The 24,915-nt window shown below is 46.1% G+C and overlaps 1 protein-coding gene across 6 annotated transcripts in view; it reads left to right on the top strand.

The window, feature by feature from the left end:
• Positions 1-24,915, top strand: part of casz1 (castor zinc finger 1) — a 435,538-nt gene that overhangs the window by 388,125 nt on the left and 22,498 nt on the right. For all 6 annotated transcript variants that reach the window (XM_062966047.1, XM_062966046.1, XM_062966050.1 and 3 more), the window contains 9 exons: positions 57-229; positions 1,945-2,810; positions 4,843-4,972; positions 7,553-7,616; positions 12,696-12,853; positions 17,567-17,689; positions 19,576-19,905; positions 21,798-21,996; positions 22,613-22,784. In XM_062966047.1, the coding sequence (XP_062822117.1) occupies positions 57-229; positions 1,945-2,810; positions 4,843-4,972; positions 7,553-7,616; positions 12,696-12,853; positions 17,567-17,689; positions 19,576-19,905; positions 21,798-21,996; positions 22,613-22,784 (2,215 nt within the window). The remainder of the gene's footprint in view (positions 1-56; positions 230-1,944; positions 2,811-4,842; positions 4,973-7,552; positions 7,617-12,695; positions 12,854-17,566; positions 17,690-19,575; positions 19,906-21,797; positions 21,997-22,612; positions 22,785-24,915) is intronic.

The following is a 24,915-nucleotide window of genomic DNA, read 5'->3' on the forward strand; positions in this document are numbered from 1 at the left end:
TCCGTATGACATCCTTTCTTCCATTAATCCCCATCTTGTGACATCTCTTCCCGCAGGTGGGCTGCAACAAAGTCTATACCAGCACTTCCGATGTCATGACCCACGAAAACTTCCACAAGAAGAACACGCAGCTCATTAATGACGGGTTCCAACGGTTCCGAGCCACAGAAGACTGTGGCACCGTGGATTGCCAGTTCTACGGGCAGAAGACCACCCACTTCCATTGCAGGTGAGCTCTCGTCAAAAGCAAAGGTCATGTCCTCATCTCCTCATCCTGGTATCCCAGATACCCAGGCAGACTCCCACTGTGAGATGAAACACGAGCACCTAAGCCAGTGAAACTTTTGGCCTGCTTTATAGATGTGTCAATAATCACTGAATGATCCAGAGCTGAGAATGTATTGACTGCCTCTGCGGTCATCTGAGGCAGAGCTTTGGAAAATTACCTTTTTGGCCTACAACCATGTTGGTTAATGGATTCCGGGTTCTGTTGTCCAATAAAGCGATTTTTTTAGAAAAATCTCTGAGACACTCGAAATGACCACAGGCCATTTGAATACCCTTAGCGACGATGACTCATTCACAAATGTAGCGTTGCCAGTTGATTTCTAGTCTGCAAGTGACAGAAATGGACATATGAAATGATGGCTGTAGATTCAGAAATTGTAGTTTCAGGGGATCACCGAGGCAATTTCTTAATGTCGTTTCTGTCCGTTATGCTGATGTGGTGGCGATGTACTTGCATATACACAAAGAGAATAGATGCAAAAGTGAAAGTTCCATTGCAAATCAGAAATATTCATTCAACGTTGCTAAACAAATCCCGTATTCTTTTAAGAGGGCCACTAGAATTTGATAGGAAGGGACTGAAGCTGAGTGGCGATCTAGTTTGTATGCCAAGGGTTTCATCTTCTGCTCCAGTCTGATCTTTTTATCCAAAATGATGTGGAGGATGGTCTTGCTGAACAAATAATTTGACCTGATCAAAGGTGTGATAGGAAGACAACTCGGGAGCCAAAACTAGTCAGTGTAGAATAGCCTATCTCCTGGTTGATACCTTCTAGAACGGTAGTTCCCAACCTGTGGCCGGTGGACCACCAGAGGTCCCCAAGAACTAAATTAGGGTCTGCGGCCTCATGGTTACTACACCGTAATGAGAATGAGTTGTCTCGCAAACCCTCTTATAGTGCCGAGTGAACTGAGATGTCAGGAGAGGAGAGGCTGACTCCACACAAAAGGCTTGACAACAAGGCTCCTGACTGCTGCTTCTCCTCCTCCTCCCTCCTTCCATGTGGCACCTGTAAACATTGGTGTCTTCGTTTTTTGGGCTGTTCCTGGAATTATTTGGGGTGCTGATTCAGAAAATTGCATTGGATAGAACACATCAGCTCTAGATTATTAAACATGGTATTCTGTGAGTGAGTAGATGGTGATTATTGGATGGCATATGTTCTGTATCAGAAACTAGAGCGGATGTGGTCTATCCAATACAATTTTTTGAATAAGCACCCCAAAATACCAAACCAAATCTACAGTCTACTGATTTGTAACCCGTTTGGTACTAATGTTAGAGAGTGGTCCCTGGTCAAGTGTTTCCTGCTCAAAGTGGTTCCTAGTCAAGGTGGTCCCTGGTCAAAGTGGTCCCTTGTCAAGGTGGTCCCTGGTCAATATGGTCTCTGGTCAAGGTGGTCCCTGGTGAAAATGGTCCCTTGTCAAGTGTTCCCTGCTCAAAGTGGTCCCTGCTCAAAGTGGTCCCTGGTCAAGGTGGTCCCTTGTCAATTGTTCCCTGGTAAAAATGGTCCCTGGTCAAAGTGGTCCCTGGTCAAGGTGGTCCCTGGTCAAGTGGTCCTTGGTAAAAATGGTCCCTTGTCAATTGTTCCCTGGTCAAGGTGTCAGGAAATCAAGTAGATGTCACAGCTCTATCCATGATTTTCTCCCTTGCAGGCGGCCCGGTTGCACGTTCACTTTCAAGAACAAGTGCGACATTGAGAAGCACAAGAGCTACCACATCAAGGACGACGCCTACGCCAAGGACGGCTTCAAGAAGTTCTACAAGTACGAGGAGTGCAAATACGAGGGCTGCGTCTACAGCAAGGCCACCAACCACTTCCACTGCATCCGGCCGGGCTGCGGCTTCACCTTCACCTCCACCAGCCAGATGACCTCCCACAAGCGCAAGCACGAGCGCCGGCACATCCGCAGCTCCGGCGTCCTGGGTCTGCCCACCTCTTTCCTGGGAGCCAAGGAGAACGATCAGGAGGAGTCCAGCAATGACGACCTCATTGACTTCTCCGCCATGAGCTCCAAGAACTCCAGTCTGAGTGCCTCCCCCACCAGTCAACAGTCTTCCGTCTCCTTGATCGTCCCCGGCACGCCGTCATCGGCGGCGGAGCTGGCCGCCTCGCAACCCTCCAACAAACCCGTCAACAGCGTCTCCTCGGCTTCCAAGATCTCCAGCCTGCTCTCGCAAACCCTCCCGAGCAACATCCCCTTGGCCCTGGCCCTCTCCAACGCGGCCCTTCCCGGAACGGCGGGGTCTTATTTCCCCATCCTGCCCAGTCGGGTCTCCACCCCACTGCCCGCCACCTCCGCGAGCTTGATCGCCGCGGGTGCTTCAAGCGCCAACCCATCTTCCTCTGCCAGCTCCCCTTCCCAGGCCGTCTCAGGTTCCGGCGAAGCGGGAGCCACCTCTTCGCCGACTCCAGCGGCTTCCATAATGGAACGGATCTCTGCCAGCAAAGGCTTGATCTCACCCATGATGGCCAGGCTGGCGGCAGCGGCGTTGAAGCCCTCTGTGGCTGCGGAGGCAGGTGAGAACCAAGCTGGTTGGGGATGTTGGAAGAGGAGTCTGGAAAGGCGTGGTGCCTTTGTCCAGTTAGGATTAGGAAAATCGTGGGCTGGAAACAAAGAGAAGCATCATACCGAATATAAGCCAAGGCACCTAATTTTACCACAAAAAACTGGGAAAACATTGACTCTAGTATAAGCCAAGGGTGGTAAATTTCAGAAATAAAAATAGATACCTGGGACTGAAAGGTCCCAGGTTCAAACCCCAGGAGCGGCGTGAGTGGCCGCTGTTAGCTCCAACTCCTGCCAACCTAGCAGTTCGAAAACATGCCAATGTAAGTAGATCAATAGAAACTCTCTTATAGTGCCAAGGCAACAGGGAGAGGCTGACTACCAACAAAAGGCGCAACAAGCCTCCTGACTGCTGCTTCTCCTCCCTCTCCCCGAGTGGCACCTGAAAGTGCGTCTTTGTTTTTAGGCCTGTTCCTGGAGTTATTTGGGGTGCTGATTCAGAATATTGCATTGGATAGACCACATCAGCTCTAGATTGTTAAATATGGTTTTCTTTGGACGAGCAGAATGCGACTACTTGGTGGCATATGTTCTGTATCAGAAACTAGAGCTATCCAATGCAGCTTTCTTGGTGTCTTCGTTCAGGGGTTATTTGGGGTGCTGATTCAGAAAATTGCATTGGATAGACCACATCAGCTCTAGATTATTAAATGTGGTTTTCAGTGGGCGAGCAGATGGCGACTACTGGGTGGCATATGTTCTGTATCAGAAACTAGAACTGATGTGGTCGATCCAATGCCATTTTCTGAATCAGCACCCCAAATAACCAAACTGAATCTAAAGTTGATCAAAAACTGATTGATAACCGTTTTGGTGTTAACGTTAGAGAGTGGTCCCTGGTTAAAAAAAAAAAAGATTGGGAAACACTGTGATAGATGAATACAGAGTCCACAATTCCCCACCATAGGTGCCCAAAAGCCACTAAAAGAGAGACGTTGGTCATTCTTTCAAACCCATCTGAACAAGCAATCACGGGGAAGAGAAGGCAAGGATACTCCAAAAAGTTTGGATCAATCCTTTCATTGGTTGGCCTTTGCTTTCCCGTCTGCCTCAGGCGTGGATCTCTTTCCTAAAAAAGAAAAAAGACAGAGAGGTCATTGAGGGGACTATTTTTCTTTTATTTTTTAATAAAATGCCACTTGCTGTCTGTGAAAGCGGTTCACCGTCAGCTGTAGTGCCTCCGGGTAAATTAATATTTTAGTCACTTGGGGATTGCGGATGAAAGCTCGGCGGACATGTTCCCGTCAGCAACTTTTTTTCCCCTCTCGCCATCTTTGTATCCTTTTCTCGGTCTGTTTTGTTTTCCAAACTTTGTGGGGAGTTTTCACTCTGTATTTTTTTTTTGGAACCGACTATATTTTTCTAATTGCCTTTTTTCATGGGATGGTGCGCCGAGCGCCCAAACCCGCTCCCTCGGTTTTGGGGAGAGGTCGCGCGGTTTGAACCAATCTGATTGGCTGTCAGTTTCGATCGACCTGACACCGCAGATGTTCCTTTTGGGCATGCTCAGTGAGGAGGCCGGCGCGGTCGCCAAGGCAACGTCGGGATTGGGGACTGGGAAGGGGGCTTGACTAGCAGTCTAAAGCTGCCACATTGCCTCAGCATTAACAGAGTCTTTAATAAACGCTTAAGAGGCAGCCCCGCAAATTAGTTATGACAGCTTGCGCGGAGCATCGGATCTCCCCCTCGCTCCTTCCGCCCTTCTCCTTTAAAGGGCCCGTAGCCTGGACAACTTTGACATAATTTTGCAATAATTATCACTTGAAGAATTTCCACGCCGGGCTGGACGTCAGAACCGATCACGTCAAGCTGGCAATAAATGCTGACCAGCAAGCCCAGGCCGCTCTCTTCCTTTCTGCCCTCACTTTGGTTGCGCGTCCCCCGCTCAACGTTCTCCTACATTATCTGTTGTTGTTGACATCTCTTCCTTTACTTTGTTCATTTATTCAAGACTTTGTGGTTTCCTTTTTTCTCTCTGTCTAGGGAATGGGCAGCCAACTCCTGGGCGGTTTAACCCGACTCAGATTAAACAGGAGACGGCGGAGAATCCTGGTCCCACGACCCAGGAATCCTTGCAGGAACACAGCCTGGACCTGAGCGTGAAGGATCACGGGTAAGGGAGAGAGGGCCTCGGTGGCAAAGCGGGGGACATGTGGGCCTTATTGACCAGAGCTCTCACCCTCTGGGACACTCAGAGGGTTTCCATGTCCAAGCAGAGATGGGGATCCTGTTGAGTTCAAATTCACTGTTGACGTTATTTCTGGAGTGACAGATTCAGATGCCCGAGTTGGAATTTCTTAAAATCGTCCTGTGTTGAATATCCGTAGGTCCGTTGACGCAGGGAATATGAATACACAACACTCACGGGCGCTTAACTTCCTTTTAGAACATGGCCATACAGCCCAGAACATACAACAATCCCAATCTGCAAAATTCTCTCCCCTCGTTTCACCCACATCTATGGCAGGCATCCTCAGAGGTTGTGAGGTCTGTAGGTCCATTGACACAGGGACTATGAATACACAACACTCACGGGCGCTTAACTCTGTGATGCATTCATAATTGCAGCATAGGATTCCAGCCAACCTTCCCATATACATATACCTCACAACCTCTGAGGATGCCTGCCATAGATGTGGGTGAAACGTCAAGAGAGAATACTTCTAGAACATGGCCATACAACCCGGAAAACATACAACGACCCCAATCTGCAACATTCTCTCCTGACGTTTTGCCTACATCTATGGCAGGCATCCTCAGAGGTTGTGAGGTCTGTAGGTCTGTTGATGCAGGGACTACGAATACACAACACTCACGGGCGCTTAACTCTGTTAATCATTCATAACTGCGACATAGGATTCCAGCCAGCCTTCCCATATACATATACCTCACAACCTCTGAGGATGCCTGCCATAGATGTGGGCGAAACGTCAGGAGAGAATACTTCTAGAACATGGCCATACAGCCCGGAAAACATACAACAACCCCAATCTGCAACATTCTCTCCTGATGTTTTGCCCACATCTATGGCAGGCATCCTCAGAGGTTGTGAGGTCTGTAGGTCTGTTGACGCAGGAACTACAAATACACAACACTCACAGGCGCTTAACTCTGTGATGCATTCATAACTGCTACATAGGATTCCAGCCAGCCTTCCCATATACATATACCTCACAACCTCTGAGGATGCCTGCCATAGATGTCGGCGAAACATCAGGAGAGAATACTTCTGGAACATGGCCATACAGCCCGGAAAACATACAACAACCCTGTGATCCCGGCCATGAAAGCCTCACCAGGCAAAGCAAAACAGAAAAATAAGGGCCTGGTGAGTCTATGAAGGCTTCCTCAAACCAAGCAACTTTGGTATCAACAATAATAATAATAATAATAATAATAATAATAATAATAATAATAATAATAATAATAATAAAAAACTTCATTTGGATCCCACCCTATCTCCCCATGGGGACTCAGGCCGGCTTACAACATAGTAACAGGCAAACATTCAATGCTTATATAAACAATGCAGATCTATAATTATAGATACTAATTTCACATATGCATTTCCTCCTGAAATGTTTGCAAATCCCACTGTGTGTGTGTGTGCATTTCCCCTACAATATTTGCAAGCCCCATATATATTCACACACACAAACATACTTGTCTATATATATTTGTGTGTTCATTTCCCCCCTGTAATATTTGCAAGCCCTATATATAGGTAGGTAAGAATATATTCATATCTATCCAGACATCTCTCTTTACATAGATATTTGCAGAGACTGCAAACATATGAGGGTCAATTCATATATAAAAATAATGTATATGTTAGGCTACAGATACACTGGTACATGGATCTATATGTATAAAAGATTTGCAAACATATGAGGGGAAATTCATATATAAAATTAATATATATAGATAGATACACATATAAAGGTACATAGGGATGGCAAAAGCTTGTTAAACTGTAGGAGAGTTTAACAGATCTTTCAGGGGAAAAGGCTTTCATAAGATTAATGAATATATATTTTTCTTCTTCCCGACTTCAAAACATTTCCTTGATTAAGAGTGAGGGAGGCTTTGCAAAAGAAAACACACTGATAAGGGAGGAGAAGAGAGAAATAGATCACATATTGCAAGCAATAGCTTGAAGGCTCCGTTGTCGGCCTTGACCCGATTATAAGCCGGAGGAGGCTTTTTCAGCTCATAAAAAGGGCTGAAAAACTTGGCTTATCTTCCTTCCGACTTGCAAGGGCATCTTTATCTTATCAAAACATTTCCTTGATTAAGAGCGAGGGAGGCTTTGCAAAAGAAAACACACTGATAAGGGAGGAGAAGAGAGAAATAGATCACATATTGCAAGCAATAGCCTGAAGGCTCCGTTGTCGGCCTTGACCCGATTATAAGCCGGGGAGGCTTTTTCAGCTCATAAATAAGGGCTGAAAAACTCGGCTTATCTTCGGACGGTAAATACTTCAGAAATAGCGTCGACAAGTACAAGTGAATTTGAACTCAACAGGATTCCCATCTCCGTTTGGACATGGAAACCCACTGGACTGGTTTTGTCTCGGTCCTTCTGATGCTGCAGGTGGAAAATGGGGAGGGGAGGGGGTGGATGTGAAAGGAGAATTAATTGCACTCCCCCTCTGCACATCTTAACTAAACTCTGTTGGTTTGTGTGTTCCAGTAATGAATCAAATGGCCACACAGTCTCGGCAAATACATCTCTTTTATCCTCGCTTATGAATAAGGTAAGAGCCATCCATCAAGGGCCTTTCATTCCCCCCACCGAGAGAAATTAAAGCCGCGGCGGCGAGGTGGGGAGGGCGGGGGAGAGGCGTTTGTTTTTTAATGTTTTCCCTCTAATAAGATGAGTTTGTACCATTTAAATTTTGAGACCATTTTTCATCGGGTATAATTTCAGAGCCACTGCTTACGAATTAATTTAATGAACTGGCTGAAGAAATATATCGCCGCCTCTGACACGCTCTCCCCCTCCTCCTCCTCCTCCTGTCCCTTCCCTGTTGTTGTTGTTGTTGTTGTTTTTAATTTCCGCACCAGGCAACTTCTCTTTTCCTCGCGGTTATTAAAATTCCGCTTATTGACCTTAACATATTTCTAAGGGTGATGAAGTTATTTTGTCCTTTAAAAAGGTAGAGATTTGGCCTGACGTTAAGTCCAGTCGTGTCCGACTCTGGCAGTTGGTGCTCATCTCCATTTCTAAGCCCAAGAGCCGGTGTATTATTTATTATTATTATTATTATTATTATTATTATTATTATTATATTATGACACAGCAAACAAGATAGATATGCTGGATTTCATATCACAAAATCACAAGTCGAACACTTCCCAAGTGTCTAGGACTGTGGGATGTATTTTCGGATGATCCCAGTAGGGTGGCCTTTTGCAGTTGGCAGATCGTAATTTTGTCATTGTCTATGGTTTCCAAATGCCGGCTGAGATCTTTTGGCACGGCACCCAGTGTGCCCATCACCACCGGGACCACCTGCACTGGTTTCTGCCAGAGTCTTTGCAGTTCAATCTTGAGGTCCTGATAGTGGCTGAGTTTTTCCTGTTGTTTTTCGTCAATGCGACTCCCACCTGTTATGGCGACATCAATGATCCAAACCTTGTTCTTTTCCACAACTGTGATGTCTGGTGTGTTGTGTTCCAGAACTTTGTCAGTCTGGATTCGGAAGTCCCACAGTATCTTTGCATGTTCATTTTCCAATACTTTTGCAGGTTTGTGATCCCACCAGTTCTTTACTGCTGGGAGGTGGTACTTGAGGCATAAGTTCCAATGAATCATTTGGGCCACATAGTTGTGCCTCTGTTTGTAGTCTGTCTGTGCAATTATCTTACAGCAGCTGAGGAGATGATCAATGGTTTCGTCGGTTTCCTTGCACAGTCTGCATTTTGGGTCATGAGCTGATTTTTCGATCTTGGCCTGAATTGCCTTTGTCCTGATGTCTTGCTCCTGGGCTGCAAGGATCAGGCCTTCTGTCTCCTTCTTCAGGGTCCCATTCGTGAGCGAGAGCCAGGTCTTCTCCTTATCAGCTTTTCCTTCAATTTTGTCAAGGAACTTTCCATGCAATGTTTTGTTGTGCCAGCTGTCCGCTCTAGTTTGCAGTGCGGTTTTCTTGTACTGGTTTTTTGTCTGCTGTGCTTTGAGGAGTTTCTGATTTTTGATTTCAATCAAAGCAGGTTCTTCACTTTGCTTTACATATTATGCCAGGGCATGTTCTTCTTCTTTGACTGCTTGTTTTACTTGTAAGAGTCCTCTGCCACCTGATATTATTATTATTATTATTATTATTATTATTATTATTATTATTATTATTATTATTTAGTAAAGGTAAAGGTTTCCCCTGACGTTAGGTCCAATCGTGTGTGACTCTGGCGGTTGGTGCTCATCTCAATTTTTAAGCCCAAGAGCCAGTGTTGTCCGTAGACACTTCCAAGGTCATGTGGCTGGCATGACTGCACAGAGCGCCGTTACCTTCCCGCCGGAGCAGTACCTATTGATCTACTCACATTGGCATGTTTTCGAACTGCTAGGTTGTCAGAAGCTGGGTCTCATTCTGCTCCCCGGATTCGAACCTCGGACCTTTTGGTCTGCAAGTTCAGCAGCTCAGCACTTTAACATACTCTTTTGGAAGTATAGAGAAGGGAAAATGTCCAGAGTTTTGACCCAAAATCTTAAGTTTCATGCTTTTGTGTTCTAAAACACAATAACTCCCTCTCTATTTCAGTCTCTTTTCCCCATTCCTTTACAGATATATACAAATGGGGATACTTGTACTCGTTCGGCTACATTAATTGTGCCCCATAGTCAGCCGCATTCACGGCCATGTAGCCTTGGGTCTCCTGTGGCTTGATGCGCTTTCTAGGCATCTCCCTTTTTCCCCCCTGAGCTCCGAAGCCTTCAGAAAGGACAATGCGACTTTGCCCGATACTCTCCCGCTTCCTTTTCCATCCCTCCCTTCCTCTATCATTCCCACCAAAGCTAGCAAATCGGTTGTTTCTTTCACACTGTGCTGAATTCCTTTCATTCCAACATTTGTTTCTCTGTTTGAGGACGGAACATTCTTTTCAAAATCCTCTTTGATTGAGCTTTCCAATGTTTTTGGAGGTGACAAACCAGGATTGAAAGTCGGGGCAAGAAACTTCAAACCATAGTTCACTTGAAACTAACCAGAGTTAGCATTCAATACAATCCCAGCCCAAGCAACATGAGAGGCTGTAGTGGACTCAAAGCAGACATTCCCAAACGTTCACATGGGCCTATGCGAGGGTTATCCAGAAAGTAGATTACGTTTTGGAATTTAAAATGAATGAGCTTGGAAACTCCTTCCCCACCAAACTCTGCCGCTTGCGTCCTCAACCAGCTGGTCACCCCTTCCTGCATTGTCGCCAAAACGCTGTGTCCACTTCTCAACATAGTCGCCATTCAAATCTAGGCACTTATCATAGCAATGAATGAGCTTGGAAACTCCTTCCCCACCAAACTCTGCCGCATGTGTCCTCAACCAGCTGGTCACCCCTACGCGCAGCTGCGCATCGTCGCCAAAACGCTGCATCCACTTCTCAACATAATCGCCATTCAAATCTAGGCACTTATCATAGCAATGAATGAGCTTGGCAACTCCTTCACCACAAAACTCTGCCGCTTGCATCCTCAACCAGCTGGTCACCCCTACGCGCAGCTGCGCATCATCGCCAAAACGCTGCATCCACTTCTCAACATAGTCGCCATTCAAATCTAGCCACTTATCATAGCAATGAATGAGCTTGGCAACTCCTTCACCACAAAACTCTGCCGCTTGCATCCTCAACCAGCTGGTCACCCCTGCCCGCAGCTGCGCATCATCGCCAAAACGCTGCGTCCACTTCTCAACATAGTCGCCATTCAAATCTAGGCACTTATCATAGCGATGAATGAGCTTGGCAACTCCTTCCCCACAAAACTCTGCCACTTGCGCCCTCAACCAACCGCTCACCCCTACCCGCAGCTGCGCATCGTCGCCAAAAGGCTGTGTCCACCTCAACATAGTCGCCATTGACTTATCATAGCAATGAATGAACTTGGAAACTCCTTCCCCACCAAACTCTGCCACTTGCGTCCTCAACCAGCCGGTCACCCCTGCCTACAGCTGCGCTTCGTCGCCAAAACGCTGCGTTGAGGACGCAAGCAGCAGAGTTTTGTGGGTAAGGATTTGCCAAGCTCATTCATCGCTATGATAAGTGCCTAGATTTGAATGGCGACTATGTTGAGAAGTGGTATTTGGGTGTGGCTTTCAACTGCATATGGTAAATGTTTTCTCCTATACTTTGTTCATTTTAAATTCCAAAACGTAATCTACTTTCTGGATAACCCTCGTAGATCTAGGATACTGGTTCTCAACCTGTGGGTCTCCAGATGTTTTGGTCTTCAACTCTCAGAAATTTGAACAGCTGGAAAACTGGCTGGAATTCCTTGGAGTTGTAGGCCTAAATATCTGGGGATCCACAGGTTAATCTCGGCTCAGTCTCATCACTTGAAAGTAGACGTGAGCCTTTTGAGTCCTGCAACCTGCATGTGAACTTGGTACATTTTTTGCATCCTTACAGCTGCAATAACTCTTAATTTTTTCTCATTTAAAGCAAGGTCTATAACAGCATCAACATTGTTGGATTGTGCTCCTAAGCTTTTAAGAAGCACAATTCTTGTATAGGCAGTGCCTACGTTACGGACAAAATAGGTTCTGTAGAAAGTTGAACGTGTATGTAAGTTGGAAGAGAAACATTTTTAAATGTAATTCCAGCCATATGGGTAATGAAATTTCGGCCTAGGACAAAACAACAAAACTACACATCCCAGAAACACTAAACTTGGCAGCACAACCCCTCATCCATGCCTCTACATTCATATAACAAAAATAAAAGAAAAATAAAATCCTAATTAGAGGGAGAGGAATAATTGTTTTTACCCAATTGCTGCCAGTTAAAAGGCTAAGCTCTGCCCACTTGGTCTCCTAGCAACCCACGCAGCCCAGGGGACAGGCAGAGTTAGGCCTCACTTAGGCCTCTTCCACACTGCCTATAAAATACAGATTATCAGATTTGAACTGGATTATATGGCAGTGTAGATTCAAGGCCCTTCCACACAGCTATATTACCCATTTATAATCTCATTTTATCTGCTTTGAACTGGATTATCTTAACTCCACACTGCCATATAATCCACTTCAGTGTGCAGTCGGACACAACTGGACTTAATGTCAGGAGAAAACCTTTGCCCTTTACCATCACTACCTCAATACTTTATTTCCCATACCACCATACTTTGCCACAGCAACGCGTGGCCGAGCACAGCTAGTATATATATATAGATGTAGATGTAGATATATCTATCTTTGGAGCCCCTGGTGGCACAGTGTGTTAAAGTGCTGAGCTGCTGAACTTGCGGACTGAATCTGGGGAGTGGCGTGAGCACCCGCTGTTAGCCCCAGCTTCTGCCAACCTAGCAGTTTGAAAACATGCAAATGTGAGTAGATCAATAGGGAAGGTAACGGCGCTCCATGCAGTCATGCCAATAGCCACATGACCTTGGGGGTGACTACGGACAACGCCGGCTCTTTGGCTTAGAAATGGAGATGAGCCCCAACTCCCAGAGTCGGATACGACTGGACTTAATGTCACCTTTACCTTTACCTATAGTTTACCTAATGTTTCTTTTGCTCTCTGTGCCCGTTTGGAAGATTTCACCTCACTTTCTGTCCCTGTCACAATTGGAATTTGAACATTTTGGCTTGTCATGGAGACAAGAATTGTTTTTTTCTCCCCAGATGTCCCAGAGCAATCCCAACCTGGGGAACCTCCTTGCCTTGAAGGTGGAGGCGGATGGCAGCCAGGCTGGAGGAGACACGACGCAATACCTGGGCAAGAGCGTGAAGGCTCTCGTTCAAGAGAAGCTCTCTGAGCCCTGGAAGATGTACCTGCGCAGGTGAGGCTCAAGAGGGAACTTGGCTGGGTCGAGAGAGGGTGGCTTCCATGCCACATAGATGGCTGAACAAGCCCACCCATGCCCCGGCCACTTACAGATGCCAATTCGCTCCTAACTGTTGCATTACTATCCATAAAAATATCAGGCAAAAATACAACTGTAGGTAGCAGTTGAAGCCACAGGATACAGTATGTGATAGGATCAAATAGAAGAAATAATAACAAAAATAATGATCAGTGAGCCTTTATGACAGTGGTTCCCAAACTTATTTACTGCCCCTTGTCCAGAAAAAATATGACTCAGTGCCCCCTGGAAAGGGGGCGTGGCTTAGAGGGGTGGGTGTGGCTCCTGCTCAAGAGGGCGGGGCTGAGCCTCTCCCCTAGTCCAAGATGCAGGGCTGCGAGCGGAGGTGGGCGGGACCAGGACCGGGATGGGTGGAGTTACGAGCTCTGAGGTAGGGCTGAGCTTCTATCCCTGTCCTGCGGCGCCTACCAGGACACAGGGGGCGGGGCTAGAGGAGGGGGCGGGGCCTCTTCCCAAGTGTCTGATGGGGCTGAACCTCTATACCCCCCGCCCCCACCCCTAGCCCAGCCCTTTAGTCCTAAAAGGCTGTAAAGAAGTGTGTGATTTTATTTTGTTTATAGATGACATGTTTATTTGATTTTGTTTAAACAGTCAGGTTTGGTTAAGTTTAAAATGGTAAGTTGGAGCTGATAATACCAGAAGGTAACCAGCTCAGCATTATGAGACAGGTTGTCATGCCAACGGGGGCGGAGCCAACCGCCGTTTGAAGAAGGAAAAGAGGGAATGTTTTAAAACCCAGTTTTAGTCTGTGATTTCTAGTCACAGGGAACGGACTGGTTCCAAGTTTAAGGAAACCAGGGAAGTTTGGATCTTAGGCTGTGATTTTTAGTCACAGGGAACAGACTGGTTCCAAGTTTAAGGAAACCAGGGAGGCAGACCTCTAGTAGGCCAGACTAAGCAAGTTGGGTGACTTGTTTAGGGTCATTTGTAGAGGCTGTGGATTAGGGGAAATTAATCCCAATGGATCCAAGTGATCAGGTTTTAGTTTAGTCTTGAGTAACGGAAGTATTTTGAAAGTTGGAACACCTCACATCTATTTGTAACTGTTATTCTAAGTGCCTTTAAGAAGTTATAGAAACCACTAAGCTCTGTACATGCAATAAACTTGTTTTGATTTTTAAATCCATCTAAGTCTCTGTCACAATCATATCCTAAGCTAAGCAACATCACCATCTGAAGTGAAATAAATAAAGAAAGCATAAAAAGAATAAGTGCCATCTGCCTGACATCTCCTCCATTTGGTGGCAGCGAAGATAATTAAATACATAATAATATAATTAAAATCATCATCATCCAGACATCTTTAAAATTGGTGGTAACTGTGTGGTGGGATTAAAAGCATTCCTCACTGCCTCACACCATTACAAAGGCCTCTCAGGAGAAATATAGAGGCTCAGCCCTGTCTCAGGCTCTTGGAAGGAGGCCCCTCCTTCTTCCCTAGCTCCGTCCTCTATGTCCCAACAAGTGCCTCAGGAGAGGTATAGATCCTCAGCCCTGTCTCGGGCTCTTGGGAAGAGGCCCCGCCCCCTAGCCCTGCCCTTTAGTCCTAAAAGGCTTCTCAGGAGAAATATAGAGGCTCAGCCCTGTCTCAGGCTCTTGGAAGGAGGCCCTGCCCCCTTCCCTAGCTCTGCCCTCTATGTCCCAACAAGCTCCTGAGGAGAGGTATGTTGTATGTTGTATGGCCATGTTCTAGAAGTATTCTCTCCTGACGTTTCGCCCACATCTATGGCAGGCATCCTCAGAAACCTCTGATGTCTCAGAGTGCTCAATGATTGCAGCTGAACTATACATCCCAGTACCTACAACTCTTAGAAATTATGGTGAATTCGCCTCAAACCTCTCTAGTATGTTCAGTTGCTGATCAATTTCTCTGTTTGTTGTGTGCTATAGAAAAAAATAAGAAAGGGTTATGGGAGAGGCAGTGGGCGGGGTTATGCAAATTCCACACTGATTGAGAGAGTCAGAAACACTGGGATGTCTGTGGTGGAGGAAAACAAAAAATCTAGGAGATCTTCTAGAATCCCATTTCGTTCATGCAGAGAGTGATATCATTTCCCAAAATAACACTGTTGCGTTCAGAAGCAGAAACACCAGAAGGGCAATTTTCTTTTAATGGTGGAGGTTTTTTTTTTTTTTTTATCCCTCCCCTGAACAACAGATCAGATCGCAAACATGCCATCTCTCTTCATAGTCTAGGATATCTAATGCGAAAGGACATCTAAAGATGCCTTTTGGCCTTTAGCCAAAGTTAAGATAGCTTGCCTTTAAGGATGGAACTAAGCTTAGGCTTCTATATATTATTACTTGTGAGTAAGTCCCGTTGGGGCGTAATTCTGAGAAGGCACATCGAGGATTGCATTATTCTATTGAGAGACAAAAAACTACAGCATCCGTGATGCTCAATAAGAAGCAATGTTGATTTTTGAAAAAGTCATCACATACAATAGTGGCTTGACTATCAGAGTACTTTGAAGATATTGTGATTTTATATCGTAGGATAACATTTAATACATCTTTTGCCTTGCCTTTGCCTTTATTAACATTGGTTTAAACTTTAAACGGGGGCAGGGCCTCTTCCCAAGTGCCTGACAGGGCTGAGCCTCTATACCCTGCCTCTGTGTTTTAACAAGAGGCTCAGCCCTGTCTCGCGCGCTTGGGAAGAGGCCCCGCCCCCACTCTAGCCCCACCCTTTAGTCCTAAAAGGCCTCTCAGGAGAGGTATAGAGGCTAAGCCCTGTCTCGAGCTCTTGGAAGGAGGCCCCGCCCCCTTCCCTAGCCCTGCCCTTTAGTCCTAAAAGGCCTCTCAGGAGATATATAGAGGCTCAGCCCTGTCTCGGGCTCTTGGGAAGAGGCCCCGCCCCCACACCTAGCCCCGCCCTTTAGTCCTAAAAGGCCTCTCAGGAGAGGTATAGAGGCTAAGCCCTGTCTCGGGCTCTTGGAAAGAGGCCCCGCCCCCTTCCCTAGCCCCACCCTTTAGTCCTAAAAGGCCTCTCAGGAGAGGTATAGAGGCTCAGCCCTGTCTCGGGCTCTTGGAAAGAGGCCCCGCCCCCTTCCCTAGCCCCACCCTTTAGTCCTAAAAGGCCTCTCAGGAGAGGTATAGAGGCTAAGCCCTGTCTCGAGCTCTTGGAAGGAGGCCCCGCCCCCTTCCCTAGCCCTGCCCTTTAGTCCTAAAAGACCTCTCAGGAGATATATAGAGGCTCAGCCCTGTCTCGGGCTCTTGGAAAGAGGCCCCGCCCCCTTCCCTAGCCCCACCCTTTAGTCCTAAAAGACCTCTCAGGAGAGGTATAGAGGCTCAGCCCTGTCTCGGGCTCTTGGAAGGAGGCCCCGCCCCCTTACCTAGCCCCACCCTTTAGTCCTAAAAGACCTCTCAGGAGAGGTATAGAGGCTCAGCCCTGTCTCGGGCTCTTGGAAGGAGGCCCCGCCCCTTCCTCTAGCCCCGCCCCCTGTGTCCTGGGTGGCGCTGCAGGACAGGGATAGAAGCTCAGCCCTGCCTCAGAGCTCGTAACTCCGCCCATCCCAGTCCTGGCCGCCCATAGGACCCAGTTCTTTACGATTAAGAAATGTAGAATTTTTTTTGTAAATAAATTACAAAGACAAAACTCTGGATCTTTGCCTTCTGAGCTCTAAATTCTTTACAGCCACATGACACTTCACTCTCTGCTTGCTGTGAGCTGAATGCTCAACTATAAGTATCCCGTTTTTGTATCTTTGCCTCCTAAGCTCTAAATTCTTTACAGCCACATGACACTTCACTTTCTGCTTGCTGTGAGCTGAATGCTCAACTATAAGTATCCCATTTTTGTATCTTTGCCTCTAAAGTCTTTATAGCCACATGGCACTTCACATTCTGCTTGCTTTGAGTTGAATGCTCAACTATAAGTATCCCATTTTTGTATCTTTACCTCCTAAGCTCTAAATTCTTTACAGCCACATCACACTCTGCTTGCTGTGAGCTGAATGCTCAACCATAAGTATCTGTTTGCTTTTGTATTTTTGGGTGCTCTGCTGTATTTTTGTGTGGGTAGTTTTCCCTAACATAAAAGGACAGGAGATAGTGAAAATTTTAATATTAGACAGAAACGGCCTTTTCTTTCCTAAATAGAGCCTTTCATTGAATGCACTTCTCGGGGATCCTTTTCCCTCTCATAAAAAGAGAGGACACCTTCACTGTTTTTTCAGTATGTAAATGTATTTAAATTCGACCAATTCAAAGCCAAACAGTTAATTAAAAGATTGACACTCCTGTAGAATTATATCCTGGTCCCCTTCCAGCCTCGTATGTCTCCTTTTGTCGTCCTGTATCTGTTTGATCAGTCGGGCCATTATGTTTTGGCACAAGCAAGCTCCCGTCCTTGTCTCCCGGGTTCAAAGCCAACTGACAAGGATTCCAGATAAGGGGATGTAACCAGTCACTCGGCAACGGCGCTTGTGTCGCCGGAGATGTCTTGTTCCCTGTGCGGAGACAAGAACGCCTTCCACGCTTATTCCTAGAATGGTGCATGGGAGGTTCAGTGCCCGCCATGACCGGATATGGCTGCTGAAGAGTTGACGGTCTTCAGAACGGACAACAACGTGGTCCTCCTGCAGCCGCATCATTCTCAGTTCTGCGTTTATGTCTCCGTTTTGGCAGGTTCGGAACCAAGGATTTCTGTGACGCCCAGTGCGACTTCCTTCATAAAGTGCATTTCCACTGCGTGGTGGAAGAATGTGGGGCCCTCTTCAGCACCTTGGATGGAGCCATCAAGCACGCCAAGTAAGCGGGTTCGCCAGGAAGTTGACACGACGTGACCTCTTCCCATTTGTAGTAATTATAAAGGTTGAGTTTTAGGAACTAAGGTCTTTAAGGTTCATTTTGCTGCTGACTGCCACCTTGGGTTTTAATTCGGGCTCATTGTCCACTTTGTCACTAGAAAGGACGCTTCCACTGCTGAACTTTCACCTCTGACCGAACTCCACTGAGTAGTCACATTTCTATCAGACTTAAGTCTTTCCACTTCGACAATTAGGATGACAACATTGGCCTACATTTTATAGTTGCTACGCAATGACTGGCAAATAGATAGATAGATAGATAGATAGATAGATAGATAGATAGATAGATAGATAGACGGACTGATGGATAGATAGATAGATAAATGGATGTAGAGATGGATGGAGAGATGGATTGATGGATAGATGGATAAATGGATGTATGGAGAAATGGATGGAGAGATGGATGGAGAGATGGATGGATAGATGGATGGATGGATAGATGGATGGATGGATGAATGGATGGATGGATGGAGAGATGGATGGATAGATGGATGGATGGATGGATGAATGGATAAATGGATGGATGGATGGATGGATGGATGGATAGATGGATGGATGGATGGATGGATGGATGGATGGATGGATTGAGAGAGAGAGAGATAGATAGATAGATAGATAGATAGATAGATAGATGGATGGATGGATGGATGGATGGATGGATGGATGGATTGAGAGATAGATAGATGGATGGATGGATGGATGGATGGATGGATGGATGGATGGATGGATGGATAGATGGATGGATTGAGAGATAGATAGATAGATAGATAGATAGATAGATAGATAGATAGATAGAGAGAGAGATGGATAGATGGATGGATAGATGGATGGATTGAGAGATAGATAGATAGATAGATAGATAGATAGATAGATAGATAGATAGATAGATAGATAGATAGATAGATAGATAGATAGATAGATGGATTGAGAGAGAGAGAGAGAGATGGAGAGATGGATGGATAGATGGATGGATGGATGGATGGATGGATGGATGATAGATAGATGGGTAGATGGATAGATAGATGGATGGATAGATAGCTAGATGGAGAGATGGATGGAGAGATAGATGGATGGATGGATGGATGGAGAGATGGATAGATAGATTAATTATATATTATATTTTACATGTAATATTACTAATAATATTACAATATATCGATACAGTACAATATAGTAATTTATTACCAGTATTGTACTATACTTATAATATAATATTGTATGTAAATTTAATTTGTAAGCCGCTCTGAGTCCCCTTCGGGGTGAGAAGGGTGGCATATAAATGTAGCAAATAAATAAATAAATAAATAGATGGATAGATAAGATGGATAGATGGGTGGATGGATAGATGGATGGAGAGATGGATGATGGATGGATGAATGGATAGATAGATGGATGGAGAGATGGATGGAGAGATGGATGATGGATGGATGAATGGATAGATAGATGGATGGAGAGATGGATGGAGAGATGGATGGAAATATAAGGGATACTAGCTTGGATATCTGGCGTTGGTCATGTTATTTGAAAAGGCCAATGTTTTACTTGTACAAAATGCATAAGGTTGTGAGTGAACTACAACTCACATCATGCCAGGTTAACCCCCAGAAACTATCATTCCTTAAAGTTTGTGATGTTGGGCAAGTTTGCTCTAGATACATCATTGCTGGGGTGGAGTGTGCTCCCTGGCTGTAGGGTAAACTACAACTCCCAGTATGGTGAGCCAGTCCCCTCAAACCCCTCCAGTAGGGTGAGTTAGTCATAGGGGTTCTGTGTGCCAAGTTTGGACCAGGTCCATAGGACCTTTCCCTCTGTTTCTTCTGCCTCTAGTTTCCACTTCAGGACGGATGGCGGTGCCGTGAAAGGGGCCCCGGACCTCTCCTTCCCGTCCTCTGCGGAAACCAAGGCTTCCTTGGGCCCTTCCTCTCCGCCCGCGTCTTCCGCTGCTGCTCTGGCCAACGCCTCCGGCCCGGATCTTCCCGCCCTGAACCCGGTGACGGTCCCCTCGGCTCCCACCCTCCTGGCCTGGAAACAACTGTCTTCCGCCATGTCCCAGCTCCCCGCGTCAGTGCCTAACCTGGCCACCTCCCCTCTGGCGACAACTTCCCTCGAGAACGCCAAGCCTCAGGTCAAACCCGGGTTTCTCCAGTTCCAGGAAAAGTGAGTGGCTTGTGAGATGAGAGCCGTTGCTGGGGGGGAAATAGCAGTGCACCGTATTCTGGGAGCAAAGGGGTGGGAAACGGTTAGCAGTGTCTCGGATCCTAAGACCATTAGAAATAATGTGTTTTCCGATGGTCTTAGGCGACCCCTGTGAAAGGGTCATTCGACCCCCAAAGGCGTTGTGACCCACAGGTTGAGAACCATTGCCTTAGAGGGTCACAGCCTCTAAGCAAATGTAAGCAAAACACTTGCCACAATCCTGGCATTGGTATGGCTTCTCTCCTGTGTGGAGTCTTTTGTGTTTCACCAAGGCTGAACTGTAAGCAAAACATTTCCCACACTCCTGGCATTGGTATGGCTTCTCTCCTGTGTGGAGTCTTTTGTGGCTCACCAAGTGTGAACTGGAAGCAAAACATTTCCCACACTCCTGGCATTGGTATGGCTTCTCTCCTGTGTGGAGTCTTTTGTGTTTCACCAAGGCTGAACTGTAAGCAAACCATTTCCCACACTCCTGGCATTGGTATGGCTTCTCTCCTGTATGGCGTTTTTTGTGGCTCACCAAGCTGTTGTATTGGATCACACATCGGACATTTCCCAAGTGTCTAGGACTGTGTGATTTATTATTATTATTATTATTATTATTATTATTATTATTATTATTATTATTATTACATTATGACACAGCAAACAAGATAGATAGGCTGGATTTCGTATCACAAAATCACAAGTCGAACACTTCCCAAGTGTCTAGCACTGTGTGATGTATTTTCGGATGATGCGTGCAGATCCCAGTTGGGTAGCCTTTTGCAGTTGGCAGATCGTAATTTTGTCGATGTCTATTGTTTCCAAATGCCGGCTGAGAACTTTTGGCACGGCACCCAGTGTGCCAATCACCACTGGGACCACCTGCACTGGTTTCTGCCAGAGTCTTTGAAGTTCAATCTTGAGGTCCTGAGAGTGGCTGAGTTTTTCCTGTTGTTTTTCGTCAATGCGACTGTCACCTGGGATGGCAACATCAATGATCCAAACCTTTTTCTTTTCCACAACTGTGATGTCTGGTGTGTTGTGTTCCAGAACATTGTCAGTCTGGATTCGGAAGTCCCACAGTATCTTTGCGTGTTCATTTTCCAACACTTTTGCAGGTTTGTGATCCCACCAGTTCTTTACTGCTGGCAGGTGGTACTTGAGGCATAAGTTCCAAGGAATCATTTGGGCCACGTAGTTGTGCCTCTGTTTGTAGTCTTCTGTGCAATTTTCTTACGGCAGCTGAGGATATAATCAATGGTTTCGTCGGTTTCCTTGCACAGTCTGCATTTTGGGTCATCAGCTGATTTTTCGATCTTGGCCTGAATTGCCTTTGTCCTGATGGCTTGCTCCTGGGCTGCAAGGATCAGGCCTTCTGTCTCCTTCTTCAGGGTCCCATTCGTGAGCCAGAGCCAGGTCTTCTCCTTATCAGCTTTTCCTTCAATGTCAAGGAACTTTCCATGCAATGTTTTGTTGTGCCAGCTGTCAGCTCTAGTTTGTAGTGCGGTTTTCTTGTACTGGTTTTTTGTCTGCTGTGCTTTGAGGAGTTTCTGATTTTTGACTTCAATCAAAGCTGGTTCCTCACTTTGCTTTACATATTCTGCCAGGGTATTATTATTATTATTATTATTATTATTATTATTATTTTATTGTATGACACAGCAAACAATATAGACATGCTGGATTTCTATTATTATTATTATTCCCCATGAATGTCTGTCTTTCCTGTAGCAGAAGGGAAACCTGCATTTTCCCACTAACCACCACTGACTCAAGCACTTCAACCTTTCCCAGAAAACATATTAAAGAGAAACGCAGCAATAGCAGGCAACCGAGATTTACTTTGCTACTTTTCCTAATTTCTGCAGTGATCCCTGTTTGGCAACAGATTGCAAGTATGCCAACAAATTCCACTTCCACTGTCTCTTTGGGAACTGCAAGTATGTGTGCAAAACCTCCGGGAAAGCAGAGTCCCACTGCCTCGACCACATCAACCCCAACAACAACCTGGTGAATGTCCGAGACCAGTTCGCATACTACTCCCTGCAGTGTCTCTGCCCAAACCAGGTAGGGACAAAACAGGAGCACTGATTGCTCACACAACAAATTGTGATGTATTTGTGTATGATAAAGTTGTGAACTGTATAACGCAGAGGGGGGAAATCTTCAGAAAACAAGGCAACAGAAAACAAGGCATCTCTAGACTATTTGCTGGACAGGGTGAGTTCAGACACAGGAAAGTGGTTCTTCTAAAGAGGGAAGAACAATGGCCAAAAATCCTCAATTTATTCAGGTTTCCTTGGGCATCCAAACAACCAACGCCTTAGGATCAGGTGTCCCAAGCTCCTCATCAGAGTCTGAGCTCCAAACAGCCAACGCCACAGGCCCGGGCTGTGGTGCAGGCGGGAGAGCAAGCCAGCTGCAATTAACTGCAATGAATCACTCTGACCAGGAGGTCATGAGTTCGAGGCCCGCTCGGAGCCTATGTTTGTTTGTCTTTGTTCTATGTTAGAAAGGCATTGAATGTTTGCCTATATGTGTAATGTGATCCGCCCTGAGTCCCCTTCGGGGTGAGAAGGGCGGAATATAAATGCTGTAAATAAAATAAATAATAAAATAAGAGGGGAAGTGGCTAATTCTTGCCATTGGTCTGATGCATTGGCTCTCCTCCTTCTCCTCCCAGCACTGTGAATTCCGAATGCGAGGGCATTACCACTGTCTCCGTCCTGGCTGCTTTTTTGTGACCAACATCACCACCAAGCTCCCCTGGCATGTGAAGAAGCACGAGAAGGCCGAGAGGAGAGCCGCCAATGGCTTCAAGTACTTCACCAAGCGGGAAGAGTGCGGCAGGCTTGGTGAGTGTCTATTGCCATTTGGCGAGGAAAGCATGCTCTTTCGCTTTCTAGTGTTCGCTTTCTAGTCACTTTTCCTCCACGAGATTCAAGGCGACAAATGATTTAACCACCTTGTAAATTAGGTTAGTCTGAGAAGCCAAGGAATTTCAAACAAGGTAGATTTTCCCAGCCTTATTTAGCAACTATCCCACACTGGCTTCCCAAGTTTTCTTGCAGCCAGAGCCTGGATTCACTTTGCTTCCAAGCCTCCTGCAGTTTCGGCCCAAGCCACCTGCTTTCTGTGCAATTAAGTGGACAAACAGGTTGTAAGAAATGCTTTAATCAACACGAATTGTTCCCTTTGATGGGCAGATCTTTCCCTGAGTCAGATCTACTAGGGCTCAGGGAAGAAGAGTGCACCACCACTACCACCTTGCATTGTCTACACCAGTGGTTCCCAACCTGTGGTCTGTGGACCACCAGTGGTCTGCAAGAACTAAAATATGGTCCTCAGCCTACTACACCATTGCAACGAGAGCGAGTGGTCTTACAAACCCCTCTTATAGTGCCGAGGCAACAGGGATGTTGGAAGGGAGAAGCTGACTACCCATGAAAGGCACAACGATAAGCCTCCTGACTGCTGCTTCTCCTCTTCTCATTCCATGTGGTGCCTGGAAGCAGAGGTGTTTTCATCTTTAGGCATGTTCCTGGGGTTATTTTGGGGGCTGATTCAGAAAATCATATTGGATAGACCACATCCACTCTAGATTATTAAATATGGTTTTCTTTGGGTGAGCAGTTAGGGTCCCAGGTTCAAAAGGTCCCAGGTTCAAATCCCGGGAGCGGAATGAGCACCCGCTGTTAGCCCCAGTTCCTGCCAACCTAGCAGTTCGAAAACATGCCAATGTGAGTAGATCAATAGGTTATTCGACAGATATATAAACCCCACTTTCCTAGTTTTCAACAGGCCTCACAACCTCTGAGGATGCCTGCCATAGATGTGGGTGAAACATCAGGAGAGAATACTTCTGGAACATGGCCTGGAAAACTCACAGCAATTGAGTGATTCTGGCCATGAAGGCCTTCAACAACACATTGACTCATGATCGTTTAACAATGTAATAATAATAATAATAATAACTTTATTCTTATACCCCGCCCCATCTCCCCGAAGGGACTGGGGGTGGCTTACATGCTAATATTATATTGTACTAATAATATAATATATTGTATATATGTATATTGATAATAATATTATAAATTAATATAATAATAATAATAATAATAATAATAATAATAATAATAATAATAATGTAAAGGAGCCCCGGTGGCGAAGTGTGTTAAAGCACTGAGCTGCTGAACTTGTAGACCCAAAGGCCGCAGGTTGAAATCCCCGGAGTGGAGTGAGCTCCCACTGTTAGCCCCAGCTCCTGCCAACCTAGCAGTTCGAAAACATGCCAATGTGAGTAGATCAATAGGTACGGCTCCGGTGGGAAGGTAATGGCGCTCTATGCAGTCATGACATTGGAGGTGTCTATGGGCAACGCCGGCTCTTCGGCTTAGAGATGGAGATGAGCACCAACCCCCCAGAGTCGGTCACGACTGGACTTAACTTTGGGTGAGCAGATGGTGACTCCTGAATGGCATATGTTCTGGATCAGAAACTAGAGCTGATACGGTCTATCAAATGTAATTTACTGAATCAGCTCCCCAAATAACCAAACTGAATTGAAAGTTGACCCAAAACTGATTTGTAACCCTTTTGGTAATAACATTGCAGAGTGGTCCCTGATCAAAAAGAGGTTGGGAATCTACATGATCAGATCCAAGCCTGGCAAGGCAAAGTGGATCATCTCTCCTAAACCAGGCGATGGAGAGGGTGGGGTCCCATCATATTCATGACTGAGCGTGAGAAAAAAAATCACTGGAATCTCCCAGTCATTCCTTTTTACCCAATTCCGCCGGGCTTGAGGGCACAGGCCTTTCGGTGTTTGTTCCCAGCCCCGAAGAGCAAAAGCCAAAGGATAAATATTTCCCACTGCTGGAGATGCAGGTGGGTGGAGAGACGTTCTCGAGATTGCCCCACCTTTCTCCTGGCACCCACTGCCGCTTCGGTGCTGGAGGCGGGTGCCTCGCCGCCTCTTTCGATGCC

This window comes from Anolis carolinensis, unplaced genomic scaffold, assembly GCF_035594765.1.
Source record: "Anolis carolinensis isolate JA03-04 unplaced genomic scaffold, rAnoCar3.1.pri scaffold_15, whole genome shotgun sequence".
NCBI classification, from domain to species: Eukaryota; Metazoa; Chordata; class Lepidosauria; order Squamata; family Dactyloidae; genus Anolis; species Anolis carolinensis.